Below are 16,294 nucleotides of genomic sequence, written 5' to 3' on the forward strand. Positions count from 1 at the left end.
CAGCCGCTGTTTGTTCAGGGCAATTTATGTCAGAAAAAAAAAAATGCATCGGTAACATCATTTGGCAAGTAAAGCTCTGTAAGGATAGCTGAGAGATTAACAGAGAAAATCTGTACCTAAATACTCCAGATACTGAGAAATCTTTTGTGTGTTTTTACGATTATACAAAAATATCCATAATAACTAACATTTATTGAGAGCTTTCTAGGTGCCAGGCACAGTTCCATTTAATCTTCACAACAACTCCATGTGGTAAATACTATTAAAATCCCCATTTTACAGATAAACAGATGGAAGCTTAAATAAATAAAGTAACTTGCCCAAGGTCACAAAGCCAGGAAGTGGCAGGAGCTAGAATTTTATCTGTCTGGATAAAGCCAGTTTGGTGTTTAATAAGCTACTTCCTTAGGGCTAACTGGCATTTCTCATGCTGTCTTTGTCTTTGACATCCATAGCTGTGCGTTCTGTCTCCCTCTCTCTCTCTCTCTCTGTCTCTCTGTCTCTCTCACTCACTCACACACACACACACACACACACACACACACACAGTTCATTGCCATCATGGGACCAATAATTTTTGCCCTCCTTAAAGACAATTATTGAATCAGGTCTCCCACCCTTCTTGGAAGAGTTAAGGCAGGATCCTGATATAAACTCACTTAAGGTTCCCCAGGAAGTGTTAGGAGGAGAGATTCAATCCTCAGACCTCACCATGGAGAAGGGCACATATTTGTGTTGTGCACACAGCCCAGCACAACTTCTGCCTCTCTGGACTGCCTGTGCTCTAATCCCATCTCTGAATAATTTTGGACAAGTTAATGAATCTCTCTTATCTTCAGTTTTCTCACCTGTAAATTGGAGCTAACAACATGAATCATGCTATGGTTTGAATATGGTTTATTTGGCCCCATCAAGTCTCATGTCAAAATTCGATCCCCCAGTGTTGAAAGTGGGGCCTGGTGGGGGGTGTTCGGATTGTGAGGGAGGATCCCTTATGAATGGCTTGGTGCCATTCTTGCAGGAGTGAGTGAGAGCTGGTTGTTCAAAAGAGCTTGGCACGTCCTCCTCTTTCTTCCTCTTTCCCCACGTGATGCCAGCTTCCCTTCCCCTTCCACCATGGAGTGGAAGTAGCCTGAGTCCCTCACCAGAAGTAGATGCCTGCACCATGCTTCTTGTACAGCCCCCATAAACCTTTCTTCTTTATAGATTATCCATCTTCAGATACTCCTTTACAGCAGTGCAAGCGATTAAGACATACCACAGAAGTGTTGTTCAGGGAATTAAATGAGATGGTGCATATGGATTCACTTGGCACAATGCTGCATGCATAACTGCACTCAGTAAGTCATAGTTAATTCAAATGGGGCCAAAGAAAGCAGGCAATGCTTGCCTGTAAGTGGGTAGCACTCCAAAGGGCAGGGGAAATATTTGGGGCCCTCCCAGGCACTAGCAGTTCACACCTCATAGCTAATTGCCATTATACCAGGCTGCTCCTGTCTAAAAGTCTCCACAAAATCTTCCCCATTCCCCAAGCACTCACTCAAGAAGTGCCACAAGAAGCCAGAAAAACAAAATACTGCCTCTTTCTCCCCTCACCTTTTTAGGACTCCCAAGGCAACCTTCCAAATCTTTTGGTTTGGTGTCCAGTAAACAGCAGAGACAAGCTGGGCATTTCCTGTCCCAGCATTCCTCAATGCACGATGAAGATGGGCAAAGGAAACTGCCTCTTTCTCACCCTGCTCCCCCCTTCACTATGCTCCCCGTTCCCAAGTCATGCCATATGCTATTTCCCAAGCAAGCCTACACTCATTCCAAGACCCTACACAGCCACCTCTGCCAGACAATGGAGATGAGAAGGCAGAAACTGCCTTCTGACATCACTTCCTTGCCTTGCTCCCCTGGGGCCTGGTCTGTCCTCTCCAAAGCTGGACTCTAACACTTTGTCCAGATACAATTTTTAGATGACCCCAAGGAAAAAGTTCCCACCACTTCCTTTAGACTTTTCTGAACTTGGTACTACAAGTGAAAATCCCCCAAAAGGGTTGGATGGTTTGGTTCAGAGAGCACAGAAAAAGGAAGAAGAGAAAGGATGGAGAAATTTGAGATTTGTGTCATGTGTTTATTTATTTGCTAATTTAACTCACATCCCTGTTCAATGTCAGACACAATCCTCTATGCATCCGCCATTGCACATTCCCGTTATTCATCTTAGACTGTAAACTATGGGAGGACAAGGAAGGCCAGCATCAATTCACTACATTCAGTTCAAGTTCTGTTCCGTAATAAATGGTGAAACACTGAATTAGTTCTATTGCCCGAAAGTGAAAGAGGTTACGCCTAGACAAAGAGAGTTACAACAGAGAGGCTCCTCAAACAAAAATAAAAGTAAGGAAATGGAAATCAATTGATCAAGGGTCCCTGCCAAGGACTTGGCACTTAGGAAGCCCCTATAAGGAATTCAGGAAAAGTGTAGGATAAAGAACGTATCCACAGCTGCATCCACAGCTTGCAGCAAATTCTCAGTAAGGTCTAGAACCCAAAAAGTTTAAGAACCACAGGTAAGAGACAGCCTTTTCCCTTCAGAAATTTGGAGTGGGAGAGATACAACTTATATATACATATATATATGTATATATGTGTATATATATATGTATATATATATATACATACATACACACACACATATATATCCTACACACATACAAACACGTATAAATTATAGAGAACATCAGTATAATAATAGTAGAGTTCTTTTGTTGAGTGTTTTTACGAGCCAGGTCCCAGCCTGAGCAACACAGACTATATACAGTTCATTTAATTTTCACAACCACCTAGAATGTGCATTATCTCAAGAAATAGAAAGCATTATCCTCTGGGCACAGATGAAAATAAAGAGGCTGAAAGAGTTTATGTAGCTTGCCCAAGGTCACACATCTGGGTCAACTAAAGCCGGGATTCAAACTCAGAGTCTGTGCCGTGCTGCCGAAACAGATGAAAGTGGTGGCAAAAACAAGTTGTGGGAATGGAGTCAAATCTCCTGGCTAGAGACCCTGGCTCTACCTCAGACAAATTTCTCCCTCTCTCTGGGCCTCTGTGTTCTCATATGCAAATTAAGAGCGTTAGACTAGATGAAACATTAACAAATTTTTTCTGCAAAGGTCCAGGGAGTAAATATTTTAGGCTTTACAGGACAGACGGTCTCTGTTGCAGCTACTCAACTCTGCCATTATAACCGGAAAGCAGCCACAGACAACATGCAAACAAATCGGCAAGCTGTGTTCCAGTAAAACTTTATTTGCAAAAATAGGCACAAGGCTGGATTTGATCCATGAATTGTAGTTTGCAGACTCTGAACTAGATGATCTCTAGAGTTTTCTAGTTCTGACACTTCTGTAGTCTCTGATCCTGACTTGTGGCAGTGCAGCCCAGAGGGACCAAGGCCCTGAAATGTCAGCTGTAAGGAACCTATTGCCATAGGTATTTTTTGCTGTTTTTGTTTGTTTGTTTGTTTTTCGTGTTTTTTTTTTGTTTTTTACCTTTGATGACTTTAGGACGTGTGGTTGGGAAATAGATCCTGGCAGTAGCAATACCAAGAAAGCTTGGGAGGACTTTTGCCCCAGTAAAATCTCTATCAGCTCCCTGACCTGAATCTGTGATGTGGACAGTGACATCTATCTTGAGAAGGTCATGGGGCAAACAGCTGCATGCCCACCTTCAAACCAGACTACAACTTAAAAGATCTTTTCCAGAGAAATTCTGGAGGCACCATAGATTTTTGGGCAAAGTGATAATGGCAAGCCCATGGCCAGCAAGGGTCAGCCAGAGCCATTCAAGAAAGCAGCACATGGTCCCCTTCACCCTCGATTCTGTAGCAGCATGGGTGGGTTTTGGCAGCCTGTTTCCACTGTCCCACCAGAATAGCACGAAAGCATAAGAGAGAATGGATCTGCTCTCTAGTTCAGAGACAGCAGGCCTTTCGGATTTTCCTTCTGGCACCCTGTGCCTGCACACCCCAGCCCCTGCCTCACTCCCCAGCTCCTGGGCTCTCCCCAAACATGTGATGTGCATTCAGCCCCTGGGTGACTTTCAACCCCTGGGTGACTTGCCAATTAATCTTTACCAGCCTGCTGCAAAGGGCTGCCACTAGGCTCTCTCTGCCTTACCAGGGAGTGCTGTATGACTGGAAGTTCTGGGTTGGGGGAATGCATGCTCACCAGAGAGTGACAAGTTGCAATTACCAGACAGAAAACGCAGTCCTTCCCAGAGGGAGCTGAAATTCCTCACTCTTGGGAGCCTCTGAACCTGCTGCCTTTGGAGGTAGAAGAGAAGGCTTTGCTGTAGTTAGTGTACCCCACCCAGGAGAAAGAATGCATTTCATCCTCCCACCAGGGTACAGGTGGGGCAAAAATTCTTCTTCGAGTCCCCACAGACCCTAGTGTACCTCCTAAAGCAGATGCCTCACTCCTCCAATTCCTTTTTTGTGTTTAGCCTCATTTACTGGGTGTTGTGTATTTCAGCTGTGCCACTTGTTAGTCCTGTGGCCTCGGGCAAATCATTTAACCACTCTGGGCCTCAGATTCCTCATCTATCAAATGTCAATAATAATAGTACCTACCTCATAATGTTATCATTAGGATTAAATGAGATAATGTACAGAAGGCACTTTGGGCCCAATGCCTGGCACCTAGTAAGTGCTGACTCCTAGCAGATAGTATTACTATTAGTCTTTGCTGAGCACTTTACACACATTTTCACATGTCATCCTCACCATAGCCCTGTAGAGCTAGAAACTATTCTGATCTTCATTTCACAGGTGAGGAAACTGGGCCCAGAGTGGTTAAGTGACTTGCCCAAGAACACACAGCTAATAAATTAGTGGAACTGGGACATAAACCCAGGTGTGTCTGATCCAGGCTCTTCATCACTTCACTCTCCTGCCCAGGGTCATAGTAAACATTAAATGACAGAAGTGCAGTTAGAATCCAAGTTAGCTCTCAACTCCCTGAGCAGATCAAGTGCTGGCCTGCAAGGCAAGGAAGAGTAACCTAAGGTGCTCCACTGGGGAACTTTTTTCCCAGACAGCTCTCCCTTGCCCTCCCCTCCCTGACCTCTGCCTTACTCAGGACCCTGGTCACATTCTGTTTTCTGCTGTTATTTCCTTCAGGCTAACATTGAACCTTCTGCTGCCTTTTTCTTTTTTTAATCTCTGTCTGGTGCAGAGAGAAGGATGCAAGCTTCGGAGCCAGACAACAATGCTTTGAATACCAATGCTACTTACTGAATGGCCTCGGCCATGTCACAGAACCTCTCTGAACCTCAGTTTCCTCATTTGTAAAATGGAGAGAATTCCTCCCTTGCATTGCTGTGAATATTTGAGTAAATGCACATAGATTGCCTAACACAGTGCCTGGCACATAGTAGGTACTCTCTGAAAGGTGCTTTAGCGTTATCGTCATCTCCCACAGCACCTAGCTCAGTGTTAGGTTATTGTTTGCTTGGTTTCATTCATCTTTGATTCACCCACGGTACTTAGCATGCTGCTTACACAGAGTACATGCATCTCTATATGCCTGGTCGAATTGAAAGCTAGAGAGAGCACCATGAAAAATTGCATGATCACAGGTGACAGATCTCCTCCCATAGATGTCTTAAGCAGATCCTTGAATCTCCCATAGCTTCAGTTTCTCTACAGGTCAACTTCAGTGGCAGCTTCCCCTGGAGGGTTCACAGAAATGGGAGTTCTGCAACATCAGAGGTTTCTAATGCAATAAGATGGATAATGAAAAGATTCTTCTTCCACAATCGTCGAGTGAGTCAGAGCTCTGTGCTTGGCTTTGCCCCAGGGAGTACCGAGAAAATGAAATATCGTCTGTATTCTCATGACACCTAAACAAATGGTCAAGTCCATGGGTCAAAAATCAGCCAGAGGGGTTAAGAGGCATCTCCAGCAAAGGGAGGGGAGAAGCAGCAAGGAAAGCACCATTAGCAAAGGTTGCTGAGTGGGGTCCTGCTACATGGCTGTTATTAAGGCTAATACCTGTTCCCCTTACAGTGAGATCTTTGTTTTGCCTTCATGAAAGACACTGGTAAATGACAACAAGTCTGAAATCTGCAAGGATTTTGAACTTGTCCATCTGACCCAATAATTTCTTCCACATCCTGACACCTGAATCAAGACATAAGTTCTCATCTAGGTAACAAACTATTTTCTTTCACAACGAGGATAAACCATCTCTGAATCTCAGATTTGCTCTTTTTTTTTTCCTCCTGGCCTTTTGCCACCACTGAAAAATGTCTGATAGGCTGAGTTTTCACATTACAGCTGGTTACTGTGATTATGTAGACACAGCCTCAGTAAATTCAATGGTGTGTTGCTGGCTGTTCAATAGCTGGTGAAATTAGTGCCCAGGGAAGTGGGAAATGGGCCACCACAATCAAAATGTGGATTTGGAACTTGCTTTTTGTTCTATCCCACCCTTACCCTCCCCTACACCCCTGTCTTTGTGCTAATGCCAGCTACGTGTCAAGTTACTGGTATTCTCTTCCTCCTCCCTCTCCCCTTGTAAGTAAACCAGCTCAAGAGAAGCCCCATTATCTTAGACTTAAAGATACATTGGGAATGGTGGGAACTGAGTTCATGATACCTCACTCTCACCCCTACCCTGGAAGATGCATGACAGAAAGGATAGCAGGTGCCTTCAGGGGCCACTTTATCCAGCAAGAGAAGCTGACCACCTGGAGCTATGGGATCTCAAAGATCATCTAAGCCAGCTCCTATCTGCAGACAGACTAGTCTGAGCCACCCAGGACCAAGGACAGCCTCTCCTTTCAATAAAGACCCCTGACAGAGGGCTGCCAAGTTCTTCCAGTCTCACATCCCACTGTGTAGGTCATGAGCAGCTGCAGGAGCAGAAGGAGCACTGTCCTGTAGGCCAGGGAAACAGAGTTTGCTAACCAGCCCTGCACCTGACCATCTTGCCAAGTCTCTTTCCCTAGTGCACCACCTCCAACACGGGAAGATAAGCAAACCAAGATTCTGAGAGCTTCTGAAGATCTAAATCACTATAAACTTGTGAATCTCTTATTATCAAATCTTCAAATACAGCTTAGGGCAATTTAATTATAATAGAAAATAATCCATTTTCAGGGCTGTCTCTGCCACAGATTTCTTAACCCGAGGGAAACCCCCTGAAATTGTGTATTTTGCACATTTGTGGAGTCTGTGCATTTTGCTGGGAGTAAATTAAAACCTTCGATACGTGTGTGATAACCACCTGCCTCCCTTCTCAAAAAAACAAAAATAAAAAGAGGTTAAGAACTTACCTCTAGGTTGAGAAGCTTAGATGTAAGTCATCCTGAGTGACTTCCGTTTTCCCCTCCTGTGAAGATCAAGTTATAACACGTATCAAGAGCAGAAGATGAGAAACCCAAGATGCAGGCTTGCGAACTGGAGTAAAAGAAGGTATCAGGCTTTACATTTCAATCTCCAGCTGCCACTGCCCATTGCTCTGCTGTGTATCTGCTAGCCTATGACCCCAGGAATCAACTGACTCTCTCTGGACCACTGTTTCTCATCTGTCAATGAACAATGGTTATGCTTCTCACAAAGAATTATAAAGTGTCAAAGAAAATGAGTAAATGCATGGCTATCAGTAAGCGCTCAGTTCATGGGAGTCCCTGCCCAGCACCAGTGGCTCAGGCCCCAAAATTAACCACTCGAAAGGCAGCTCCATCTATAACAGTGGTTCCATCCCCTGCCTTGCCCCAAGGGGAAAAGTGTGACACAGTAGCTGAGTACCCAACTTTGGGAGAGACCCCACAGTTGGGTTCAGTTCCCAGCAGCTCTCCTCCACGCCTTTGTGAACTTGGGCAAACCGCTAAACTTCCCCGTAATTTGGTGTCTCATCCATGAAATAGAAATGGTGAAGAGTGTATTCTTTCTCTCATGAGAGTCATGAGAAAATGCAAAAAGAACTCAGCACACTGTCTAGGACAAAATAAATGTTGGATAAATGTGAACTAACATAAAGTTCTTTGGCTTTTTCTTTCTTTCTTTCTTTCTTGGCCCATACTTTCTCTTCTAAGTACCATTCACCCACCTTTGGGAGTGCGTCCCTGTGACTGAATGTCCAAGATGGATATCAGACAGAAAGGAAAAAACTCAACAAATAACCAAGATCCTCTACATCCCTTCCCCAGGTCTCTGACCTCCCTCACCCCCACTCCCAGATAGCCAGCTAGCTTCCTCCCTCAATTCCCTTCATGTTTCCTCAAATATCACTTCAGTGACATCCCAAGCACCCACTTAACATTCAAATCCACCCCATAAACACCCCACTGCATTTCCCCCTCCTTACTTTATTTTCAGCCTAACACCTGTCATCACATTACACACCTCATTATCTGCTTATTTAGTTTACTGTCTGTCTTCTGTCGGGAGAAGCTACGCTCCTAGAGGGCAGGAGTCCGTCTATTTTGTTCATTTGCTATGTTCACAGCGCCCAGAGCCAGGGCAGAGAGTGGAGACTCAGTAACAATCGGCTGAATAAATGAGTGAATGCCTGAGCGAATGAAAGGATGAAGAGAAGCCGGATTTTACTGGGGCCAAAGAGTTTGCACGGGGCGAGGGGAGCGAGATGAAGGATGAGGGCTGGCCTCAGATCCGACTCAAGTCCCTCCTACCTGCCTAATCCTAGAATTCTCTTTCCCTCTTTCAGGTGCCGGACAAGTTGCATATCCCGTTAAATTCGGGGCCCACTCTGGGAGCCCCCTATTAGAGGTAAGCAGCCCCCAACCCACCTTTGACACGGAAGAGTGACTAGCGGGGAAAATAACGCCAGCGGGCCGCCTAGGGGTGAGTGACCCGCCATCTCCACGCCCAGGTCCCGCCCTCCCGGCCCCTGCCCCCGCCCCGCCCCACTCAGAGGGCGCGCCCTGGGAGCGGCGGGGGACGCGGCTGGCCTGCCGGCTTGCCGGGGTGGCGGCGTCGGGGCTGCGGGAGCCTTGGCTGGACCCGCATTGCCCCCTAGTGCCGCGCGGAGTCAGGGCGCCGGGCTCCCCCGCCTGATGTCACCGCCGTGCAGTCAACCCAGAGGCGGCTCATTGAAAGCAGACCCTCCTCGGCGCTCTCTGGGCGGAGGACGCGCCGCGGTCCGCAGACCCGCGAGAGCTGGGCACCTACGGGCGCCCCCGGCCCTGCCGCCCCTGCCGCCCCCTCCTCCCCGCCGCTCCCCCTCAAGCCCGGCCCGGCGCGCCTGACGTGGACCATTAAACTTGGAGCTGCCGCCTCGTCCCCTCTCTCCTCCTCCTCCCTCTGACAGGCGAGCGAGCGGCTCGGTGCAGGCAGGAGACGTGCTGCCGGGCTGGGCTGCCCGGGGGAGATGACTCCTCGCCAGGAGGGCGCCTCTGGGAAGAAGACCACGGGGGAAGCAAAGTTTCAGGGCAGCTGAGGAGCCTTCGCCGCAGCCCTTCCGAGCCCAATCATCCCCCTGGCTATGGAGGGCGGACTCTAAGATGAATCCCGATCTGGACACCGGCCACAACACATCAGCACCTGCCCGCTGGGGAGAGTTGAAAAATGCCAACTTCACTGGCCCCAACCAGACCTCGAGCAACTCCACACTGCCCCAGCTGGACATCACCAGGGCCATCTCTGTGGGCCTGGTGCTGGGCGCCTTCATCCTGTTTGCCATCGTGGGCAACATCCTAGTCATCTTGTCTGTGGCCTGCAACCGGCACCTGCGGACGCCCACCAACTACTTCATCGTCAACCTGGCCATGGCCGACCTGCTGTTGAGCTTCACCGTCCTGCCCTTCTCAGCGGCCCTAGAGGTGCTCGGCTACTGGGTGCTGGGGCGGATCTTCTGTGACATCTGGGCAGCCGTGGATGTCCTGTGCTGCACAGCGTCCATTCTGAGCCTGTGCGCCATCTCCATCGATCGCTACATCGGGGTGCGCTACTCGCTGCAGTACCCCACGCTGGTCACCCGGAGGAAGGCCATCTTGGCGCTGCTCAGTGTCTGGGTCTTGTCCACTGTCATCTCCATCGGGCCTCTCCTTGGGTGGAAGGAGCCGGCACCCAACGATGACAAGGAGTGCGGGGTCACCGAAGAACCCTTCTATGCCCTCTTCTCCTCCCTGGGCTCCTTCTACATCCCTCTGGCGGTCATTCTAGTCATGTACTGCCGTGTCTATATAGTGGCCAAGAGAACCACCAAGAACCTAGAGGCAGGAGTCATGAAGGAGATGTCCAACTCCAAGGAGCTGACCCTGAGGATCCACTCCAAGAACTTTCACGAGGACACTCTTAGCAGTACCAAGGCCAAGGGCCACAACCCCAGGAGTTCCATAGCTGTCAAACTTTTTAAGTTCTCCAGGGAAAAGAAAGCAGCTAAGACGTTGGGCATTGTGGTCGGTATGTTCATCTTGTGCTGGCTACCCTTCTTCATCGCTCTACCGCTTGGTAAGTTGGGGACTAGCAGAAGGGGGACTGGGCATTTTTGGACCTTGGGTTTACTGATGAACTTACTCTAAAGTTTTTTGTGGGTTTTGTTTCTTATGCAGTCTGTGCGTGTTTGGAGATTGAATAATATTTTTTGTTCTGCAAAGGATTTGCAGACTGGGGAGCTGGCTAAAAACCAACTCAGGTGTTAGTAGAACACGCTAAGGTACTAGCTTCTAGAAATAGAACCAAGGAAGGAAAATCTGGTATGGGGAATGACTCACTCAACAGCCTCAGTTTAATTAAAAAGGACACTGGGCTTGAATATCACACCAGCGTTATTTCAGTAGTAATGATGTGTCGGCTAAGGCAGCGTCACTAATGCAGCATACAAAATAGTTTGTAGTTACTGCAGACGCGGCATTTGGGAAGCAGGGAGGCAGCTCGTACACAGAAAGGCAGCACTCATTCAGCATTTCCAGGGCTAGAGCAGAAGCCACGCTTCTCAAGAGCTTTGCAGAGGCTGCATTCTCTCCCTCCCCTCTTCACTGACAGCTATCACCCAGAAATACTACATTCATTATCCGTTAGTAAGAGCATTTTACAGCCACGTAGCCCCAACCAGCCTTTAAGTTATTGGAAGCTTGAGATATGAAAGAGAAGATGACTAGGGGGTCACACATTTTTAGTTTTTCCCCAGAAATATTTCTAACTCTGGTGATTTATGGAATGCCCAGAATCAAATTATAGTTGTTCCTCATCTCAGGTGATAGACACCAAATCCTGGTAAGATGGAATTCAGTGCGTCCTCCCCCTCTTCTGAAAACGTGTTCATCTTCTTTTTGTTTGGTGGTCCTACTAACTGAATTGTTCAAAAGGCTACCTGATGTTTTCTAAGGAAGAAGCCAAGGTCTGGTTAGCAGGTAAACCTAAAGGGGGGCATCTGTCACATGCTGTCCACATGGCCTGGGGAACCCTTGTCCTTCCTCTGAGGCACTGATCTGCTTTGATTCCTTCTCCTATCCCTGGGGGACACTACAGAAAATGAATGGAGAGAGGTTATCATGACAGTCATGTGCCATGATATCAGGAGAGGTAACAGCTGCTACACGCCACGGACCACATAAGCCTGCAATCACACCGGAGTCTTAGGTCAGACCCAAATATAACCAAATCCCTCAAGCAGCTATAAATTCTGAAGACACACTGCTTTCAAGAGAAAAAGGCAAATGGAAAGGAAGCAAACGGATATCGAGTTTCCATTTAAAAAGAAAGAAAAAGATTTTCAAAAGCCGTCTAACCTTTTCTCCATGTCATCTTTTCTAAAGCAGGCCTGCAGGCTAATGCCTTTCTAAATATTTTCAACGGTTAGTGTTAAGCAGAAAGGGTTTGAAAAAGTTCTACTCCCCAGGCGTGATCACATACCATTGCAGGGAAGCTTGCTTTTCTTTCCCAAGGTCTCGGGGTTCTTGTGCAGGCTTGTTTGGTTTACAATGGATGACAGTTCACACTGCATTGGGCCATTACAAAGATCATGGTTGTACATGGAGCTGATGGAGGTGATTTGGCCTCTTATTAGCCATATGACCTTGGCCAAGTGACCACTCCTGTATGAGCCTCAGTTTCTTCATCTACAAAACAGGGCTGATTAATATTTGCTCCATGGAGTTTGCCTAATGTATAGGAAGGACTTAGCACAGTATTTGGTATATAGCAGATGCTCAGTGAAAGTTAGCTATGAGCAGTTCAAACCAAACCCCAATCTCCCCTTCGGTATAACTGTGTCTTTTCTCCTTCTCTACACATTTGCCAATCCCACACCTGTTACTAAAGTCTTGGAAGAGAACTGAGTCTTTCTTTCTTTGCCCCTGCCCTCCAGCCTGCAGAGGCTGTGACCAGAGCATGCTCAGGAAGGAGAAGCCCTCAGCAGGATGCAGGAATGGATCAAAGGTACAGGCTTTGGCTTTTAGGGGCGGGGGAAATAGCTCCAAACAGGTAAGGAGGCTTCCAGCATATTGAAATGGGAAGAACACGGCTCTGGTGATCAGGAGCAAAAGAGTTCCCATTTGAGCTTTGCCATCAGTTAGCTCTGTGGCCCTAGGCTTGTTGCTTTGCTTCTCTGGGCTTCAGGCCTCACATCTGGAGAACGAGGAGGTTGAATTAGATTAAGGGATCTCAGAATTTGAGAACTATCAAAATCACTTGTGAAACTTAAGAAACAATGGTAGCTGCCTGGGCCGAACCCCCAGCAAATAGGATTCAGTAAGTCAGAAGGATCCCAGGAATCTGCAGGTGTAATCAGCCCACCAGGTGATTCTGTAGAGGTAGTCCACAGACCAGGCTTTGAGAATCACTGGCCAGAAAATTTCTCAGTTTCCTTCAGGCCCCAGCACCTTGGAAGCCAGGGTGTTAAATGCTGCCAATCTCAGACCTTTCCCAGCCGCATCTTAGTGTGAGATGATGTGGCTTCTCTCTGGGTCTTGCTCTTCAAGTCATCAAGCCCACCCTCAGTTTCTTCTCATTCATATTACCCCCATCGTCTCTCTCCTTTCTGTCTGTGCCTTTCTGAGACCTTGCCCCCCTAGCATCTCAGGTACTGAGCTTCCACACAATAGAAAGTGAGAAGTTCTTGCCACCCTGATGCTATCTTGTTTCTCTTCTCCTTGCAATGAAAACTTTCCAACTATCATGCAACGATCTCCCAGAGATCTTCCAGTGATTTGTCCCTGAGCCGATCCCATCAACATCCTTCTTCCCTGATAAGGTGGGGAATGTGGACTCTAGGACTTGGGTTTGGGATGGGCTTCAAAAAGTACTCAAGAGCTTCAAACAAAGAAGGTACTTAATTACTGTTTTCTTAATGATTCAGGAAGAGCATTCCAGCAAAATAGAGATGTGAGTTTCTACTTCCTCTGAGTTGAAATAACACCCAAGCAGAAGTGGCATGATATAGAACAATAACTTCTTTGGAATCTGAAGAAGGTTCCAAATTCTAAATTTTCCGTGAAAACCTTTTCACTCATAAGGGGAGGAAGCAGATGTGGGGGAGGACTGTGTTTGGCAAAGGGAGAAGTGCAGGTAGGAGCAACTTCCAATTGGTGATAGACTTTCAGGTGCCAGGATGGCACAAGATTTCCATAGCTGTGTTTGTTTTCTCCGTGGGAGAGAAGGGTTGGGATCTCTCCTGGGAAGGAGGGAAAATAGCTGTGACCCCTACAGGATCCTGTTTAGGGGCCCCATTTGTTTTCCTTCATCTCTTATTTTTATTTCTGGAGCAGGGTTGGGCTGCCTGCAGAGCAGAGCCTCTTGTCTCCTCCTAAGCTCTCCCCACCTGGGACTTCCTCCCCAACATCCTCCCACCCTTTCCCTGTGGCCTCAGACCAAGTTGGACCAGGGACCAGTGCTCACTTACTCAGGAGCAGGGATGGACTCCACCAAACAAGCGCCTCTTTATTTGGCCCCTGGAATCAGGCCAGGGAGGGACAGGAAATAACTGGAATAGAATATAGCAGTATTTCTTACTCCATGAGCCATTTGCAAGATGTCAGAGAATCTTCAGCTGCCCAGCATTAGAATGAAGACTAACTTCCAGCCCACCTGGGGAAGGCCTGGTCAGGGTCTCAAGAAGTGGCTGAGCTATTGAGGATGTGCATTGCGGCAGCGGGGGAAATTGGGGGATGCAGGGCCGGTAGCAGGAAGTGCTCGGCAGCCAACCAGTAGCTGGGCTTAGTGAGTTGTTTAGAAAACACTGGAACCTTGCCTTGCTCCAAATCTTTCTTCTGTCTTTTAAAATGCTGGAAGGCACCAGGAAGTCATTATTGAACTAACTGCTTTCCCCTCCAAATAAATGAAGGTCAATTTCAAAGAAACAGTTTTGCTCTCTATAGTATTGGAACAAAACAGAAATCCCTCTCTCCATTGATTTGATCCTCCAGCCCTTTCATTCAAATGCGGGCTGACGAATTTCCACCTTCCACAAGCACAAGGGTCTCAGAGATGACTCAAGACAGAGCCACCCCACAAACACACATTAATCTTCCAGCTCTGAGATTTCAAAACACAGGGAGTTGAGTTGCCCACAAATAAATCAATTGGTTTGAGTACTTGGCAAGGGGGACGTTTTTACACATGGGAATCCTTCCTGGAAGAGGGAAATCCTGCTAAAGTAAAACCCATTTATTAAATCACGAATAAGGACTTCCTGAAGCATCTACTACATGCAAGGCACTGTACCAGACACAGGGTTATCAAGCCAAAAACAAACATGGCCCCTGATTGAAGAAGGCTTACAGCCTGGTGAGATTGTATTTATTATTGGATACATACTATGTACCAGACATTCTGCTAGGCCTCCTACAGATGTTATCTCATTAGTCCTCACAGCTACTCTAACAGGCAAAAGTGACTGCTCCCTTTTTATGGATGAATATACTGAAGCTCAGAGAGGTAAAACTTCTTGTCCAAGGTCACACATCAAGTAAGTGATAGGGCCAAAAGTTGAATCCAAATCTGTCAGAACAGACCCATACCTGCTCCACCACACCAAGGAAATGTCTGGCCCTTTTGCTGTCTGGTAGCAACCTGTTTTCATAGCACATGTTCTCCAGGAAACCCAGAACCACCCTGTCAAGAACTAGTAACGATGCTTCTGTTGCAAAACCTGCCTTTCTTCCACTGCCTGCTCACTTCTGAAAAAATAACCAACACATGACATATCAGGGCGGGTCATCCATGTTCTAGCTTGGGGCTCAATGTTCTCCTGTGCTGTGTATGACAAGGGTCTCTCAGGATTGGGCATTTTGTCAGTCACCCCAACCAAAAGAGAAAGTGGGAGGGATCTTGCCCTTCTAGTGATGTGGGTTCACATCTTTAATCATTCATCCATTCACCGAATATCTGTTCAGTGGATATCTATTCAGTGGGTACTGTGTCCAGGCATTATACTGATGATATAATGGTGAGCAAAATAGTTACATCTCATAGAATTTGGCTCTAGTAGGGAACACAGATATATTGAAAAACACGCATGCACAAACAAACATGAACATAAATTGCAAGAAGTGACTTGAAGAAAAGGAGTGTGATGCTGCTAGAATTCTAAAACAGGGGTTAGCACATCACAGGTCCCTGAGGCAGTGACATTTAAGTAGAGCCCTTAACAGTATGGAGAAGCTAATTCAGTGAAGACGGCTGATAGAGGAAGAAAGGTGTGGGCAGGAGGAGGGCACACTTGAAAGTCCTGAGGCCAGAGAGAGTGGAGAACTAACAGAGCCCAGAGAATTAGAAGGGAGGCAGGTGTGTGTCAAGGCCAGAGGCGTGGGCAGAGGCCGGGTCATGCAGGGGCTTTTAGGCCACATTAAGGACTTTAGATTTTTATCTTAAGTGCGTTGGCCACTGCGGCAGGGTTCGAAGCAGATGAAAGATACTGTCTGAATCATGTCTTTTAAAAGTGACTGCAGCCACTGTGTGGAGCATACACTTCAGACGAGACAGGTAGGAGGCTTTGCAGTAAGTGAGAGATGATGATGACCTAGACTAGGCTGGGGCAGTGGAGGTGGAGAAGCAGACAGCTTCAAGGACCTGGGGATGGGTTGGTGACGGCATAAGAGAGTCCGCGAGAGAGGAAATGTGTTCAGAATAACCCTGGGGTTTCTAAGTAGATGGAGGTACCATTTGTTGAGAAGGGGAACAGAGTAGGAGGGGGGAGACTTAACACAGCAAACAAGATACCTCCCAAGATTTTGCTCTGAACACACCATGCTAGGAACAATCTGCCAGAGACATAAGTCGAGTAGACAGAATGTCCAACCCAAAAGCCAGGGGCTGTGAGCAACAGCAAACCTAGCTGCTCAT

The 16,294-nt window shown here is 47.1% G+C and overlaps 1 protein-coding gene across 2 annotated transcripts in view; it reads left to right on the top strand.

Annotated features, from left to right (window-relative positions):
* Positions 1-9,081: 9,081 nt before the first annotated feature.
* ADRA1B (adrenoceptor alpha 1B) overlaps positions 9,082-16,294 on the top strand; it is a 56,039-nt gene continuing 48,826 nt past the window's right edge. Inside the window, exon 1 of one of the 2 annotated variants that reach the window (XM_032158518.1) lies at positions 9,082-10,462. In XM_032158518.1, coding sequence (XP_032014409.1) covers positions 9,514-10,462 — 949 coding nt within the window. In that variant the 5' untranslated portion in view covers positions 9,082-9,513. The remainder of the gene's footprint in view (positions 10,463-16,294) is intronic. The other variant, XM_058440093.1, reaches the window with a different exon arrangement.

This window comes from Hylobates moloch, unplaced genomic scaffold, assembly GCF_009828535.3.
Source record: "Hylobates moloch isolate HMO894 unplaced genomic scaffold, HMol_V3 SCAFFOLD_6, whole genome shotgun sequence".
NCBI classification, from domain to species: Eukaryota; Metazoa; Chordata; class Mammalia; order Primates; family Hylobatidae; genus Hylobates; species Hylobates moloch.